This window comes from Molossus molossus, unplaced genomic scaffold (assembly GCF_014108415.1).
Source record: "Molossus molossus isolate mMolMol1 unplaced genomic scaffold, mMolMol1.p scaffold_m16_p_13, whole genome shotgun sequence".
In the NCBI taxonomy this organism is placed as follows: domain Eukaryota; kingdom Metazoa; phylum Chordata; class Mammalia; order Chiroptera; family Molossidae; genus Molossus; species Molossus molossus.
The window spans coordinates 61,202,048-61,206,027 of record NW_023425348.1 but is presented as its reverse complement, the minus strand read 5'-3'; the positions used below and the strand labels follow the sequence as shown (position 1 = coordinate 61,206,027).

The 3,980-nt window shown below is 46.2% G+C and overlaps 1 protein-coding gene across 1 annotated transcript; it reads left to right on the top strand.

The window, feature by feature from the left end:
* Window positions 1-701: 701 nt before the first annotated feature.
* Window positions 702-2,544, top strand: LOC118628633 (mas-related G-protein coupled receptor member X2-like). The gene is given in 3 exon segments (XM_036259591.1): window positions 702-1,104; window positions 1,543-2,071; window positions 2,073-2,544. Coding segments are annotated over 3 exon segments (1,404 nt in total).
* The last annotated feature ends 1,436 nt before the right edge of the window (window positions 2,545-3,980 follow it).

Below are 3,980 nucleotides of genomic sequence, written 5' to 3'. Positions count from 1 at the left end.
ATAATGTGTCTAGGCATGGGTCTTTGGGGGTTCATCTTGATTGGGACCCTCTGTATTTCCTGGACTTGTGTGACTATTTTCTTCACCAGGTTAGGGAGGTTTTCTGTCATTATTTCTTGAAACAAGTTTGCTATTCCTTGCTCAGATTCTTCTCCTTCTGGTACCCCTATGACATTGTTATTTATCATGTTGTCCCAAAGCTCCTTTAAACTATCCTCCTGCTTTTTAATTTTTTTTTCCAGTTGCTACTTTGATTGGGTATTTCTTTCCACCTTGTATTCTAATTTGCTGATTCAGTCCTCTGCTTTTTCTAATCTACTGTTGATTCTTTCCAGGATATTTTTTTATTTCAGTTATATCATTCTTCAGATCCTCTTGATTCTTATCCATGATTTCTACCTCTTTTTTTTTTTCATGCTGCTGAAGTTCCCACTGAGTTCCTTATAGTTCTCATTTAGTTGCTTGTACTTCTCATTAACCTGTTTGAGCACCCTTATAACCATTAGTTTGAATTATTTATCTGACAAATTGCTTGCCTCCATTTTGTTTAGTTCCTTTTCTGGAAATTCCTCCTTTTCTTTCATTTGTGGATTGTTTCTTTGTCTCAAGATTTCAGTGGTCTGGTGGTCCAGGGCTGCATGAAGTAGGCTGGGTCACAGGAGCAGGTTGGTGCATCCAGGGACATTGGGTCATGGCAGGTCATGTGCTCTGGATCTCAGACCCAGTTCAGTTGTCCAGGAATACTGGCAGCTCTCAGCAGCTGGCAGGGTGTGGCATCAACAGGGCCAGCAGCTCTCAGGGGCTGTGGCAGCTGGGCCAGCAGTTTGCAGCAGGGTCAGCAGCTCCCATTGGGCCCAGTGACTGCTGTAGCATGTCTCCGTATTCTTGGTGACCATGGTGGCGGCAGCGAGTCCAGCAGCAGCAGCAGTGGGGCCGGTGGATCTCTACTGAGGCGAAGCCTGCAGTGCCAACACCTCGTGGCTGCAACAGGGCCCACAGAGGCTGTGGCCCTCTGCTGCTGGTGGGACACATGGGGGCGGCAGCCCTCGGCCGATGGCAGGACTGCAGGCTCGCAGCTATGGCTGCAGAGGCAGAGGGGCCTGGGTATGTCCTCTGGGTACAGGATCTCTGCCATTCCCTGAAGCCTCCTCCTAAGGAGGACTCTGCAGATCCTCCAAAATTGTGCACTCTCCAAACCCAAGTAGGGGAAGCACTCGGCTGGGGAACACACTGCAGTGGCCAACAGCTCCCCTGCCCAGAGCACACTAACAGACTGCCCTCCATTTCCTCACTGACAGGCAGATGCCCACCCACACTAACATGCACACTCTCACACACACTCACACACTTGCACTCTCACCCTCACCCTAGTCCTGCTTACCGCCATGCTGGCTCCTCCTCTTCAGGAAGAATCTTAATCTCTGTAACCCTCCATTTTCCTTTTCTGGAAAATGCAACAGTAATTTCCACATACAGGGTGGCCATGAGAGTCAGTGACCGTACAGAAGGTGCTCAAGTCTTGTTTTGTTTCCTGGCACACAGCTGGAGAGTGTCTGAGCACAGATACAAATGTCACAGCCTGGGGGACCAGACTCACACCAATGAATGGAAGTGACCAGTCCCTTCACAAACGTGATACAGAGATCCTAATCCTGGAATTACTGATACTCATCATTGCCCTGGCTGGGCTGGCAGGAAACATGGTGGTGCTCTGGCTCCTGGGCTTCCACATGCAGATGAAAGCCTTCTCCATCCACATCCTCAAACCAGCAGGAGCTGACTTCCTCTTACTCGGCTGTGAGATTATGCATTCCCTGTGTACACTCCTCCACTTCTATTCCAACACCATTAACATCTGCAACATTGTCTTCACTGTGTCAGTCTTTGCCTACATCTCAGGCCTGAGCCTTCTCAGCGCCATTAGCACAGAGCGCTGCCTGTCAGTCCTGAGGCCCATCTGGTACCGCTGCCGCCGCCCCAGACACACATTAGCCATCATGTGTGCCCAGCTCTAGGCCATGTCCCTGCTGCTGAGCATCCTGGATAAAAGTGTCTCTATCTTCATGATGAATTTTTCACACCCTCATGATTTGGGTATCTGATTACATCACTATCACATGGCTGATTTTGTTATTTGTGCTTGCCTCTGGGTCCAGCCTGACCCTGATGACCAGACTGCTGTGTGGCTCCCAGTGAGTGCAAGTTACCAGGCTGTATGTGACCCTCCTGCTCACAGTGCTGGTTTTCCTCTTCTGTGGCCTGCCCTTCGGCATCTGCTGGTCCCTCTTAATCTGGTTACAAAAAAGTTACAATGCCATCTTTCATCTTTACCTGATTGCAGTTCCCCTGTCCTGTGTCAACAGCTATGCCAACCCCGTCATTTACTACTTTGTTGGTTCCTTTAGGCAGCGATGGTGGAAGGGGAGACAGACCCTGAGGCTAGTTCTGCAGAGGGCTCTGCAGGACACTCCTGAGGTGGAGGAACATGGAGAAAGCCTTCTTCAGGGAACCCTGGAGACGTCAGGAAGCAGAGTGGGACAGTGATGAAGAGTCTCTGCCCTGGTCAATCAGAGTGACTTTGAGACTCAGTGCTGCCCTGCCAGTCTTGGAAATTTGGAAATTATCTGGTTTTCTCTTGGCCTCATCCTCAGTATACTTCAGTGATTTCACAATGTCTTCAAATAGGATGGGTTTGTTGTTGTTGTTGTTGTTGTCGTTAATCCTCACCCAGGTATATTTTTCCATTGATATTTTTTAGATAGAATGGAAAAGATAGAGAGAGAGAGAAACATCGATGTGAGGGAGACACATCAACAGGGTCAGCATCAACATGACCCTGACTGGGGCCAGAGATCAAACCTGCAACCCATGTACATGCCATTGGTCAGGAATCAAATCCACAGCCCTTCAGTCCATGGGCCAATGCTGTAACCACTAAGTCAAACCAGCCAGGGCCAAAGAGGTTGTTTTTAATCTGGCTTTTCTAGTTTTTCTCAGAGAAAGCATTATACCTCTCCATCTTTATTGACATTACCAATAAATTTCTCATGTAATCTCCCTTTGAATTTCTTTATTGATTGCTTTTTCTTTACAATTTTCATTGCAACAGAAAAAAATTCCTGTCCAAAACCATATACTTTTGTTCAGAATTGTTTTATACCTTATCAGATAGAAAAAGAAAATTGTTTATTTTTCTCTCAGACTATAGTCCCTTAGCATTCACGTTTAGTCCTATGATTAGAGGCATTCTACAGGTAAAAAGTTTAATAAATGAGTTGGCCTACCTCTCATCTCATTGGATTCTCTGGGTTTGGGAGAAATGATATCCTTAGAGAGAGTCTCTATGTGCTTAAGAACAATCCAGGAAATTAAGCTTATGAAAAGCTTCTGATGCCATTTGTCCACAGCATAGTGACAGGTTGGTCTTGGGTTGTAGTAAAGGAAACAATGGCCATTACCTTTGAGAAATGATGAGTGGTTATAGCTCTCACCTTAACCAGTGTATGTAGAGTCTAGTTGCAATTTGGCCATTGCAATCTCAGTGTCAATTTTAAAATAGAAATTATCTTAGAAACCATTTATTAGTAGCATACAGATAACAGTTTTTGGAATACTCTGCAAGCCTTGATTGTGCTGGTTGTCCTGGCTGTGACTTTTAGGCCGGTCCCCATGAAGAGCAGGGTTGAAAACATCTGAACTTTCCATAGACATGTCAGTATATTGATAGAAACTGAGGTTCATTACAAAACTCTGGACTATTCTCTGACACTGGTTACTCATTCCTCAGAGAACTCAGGCAGATGGAGAGGGTCCACTATGTAAATGTGACAGCACAGAGGGATGTCTACTCTTCACAGAGAGTGAGGCTGCCCCACGTATGTACACTAAGAGAGGGGAACTCACAAATGAATGTGGAGAGCTCAGGAGACACTATGGGTAGCTGTGAAAATGATACCAACTACAGTTTTCAAGATTTTGAA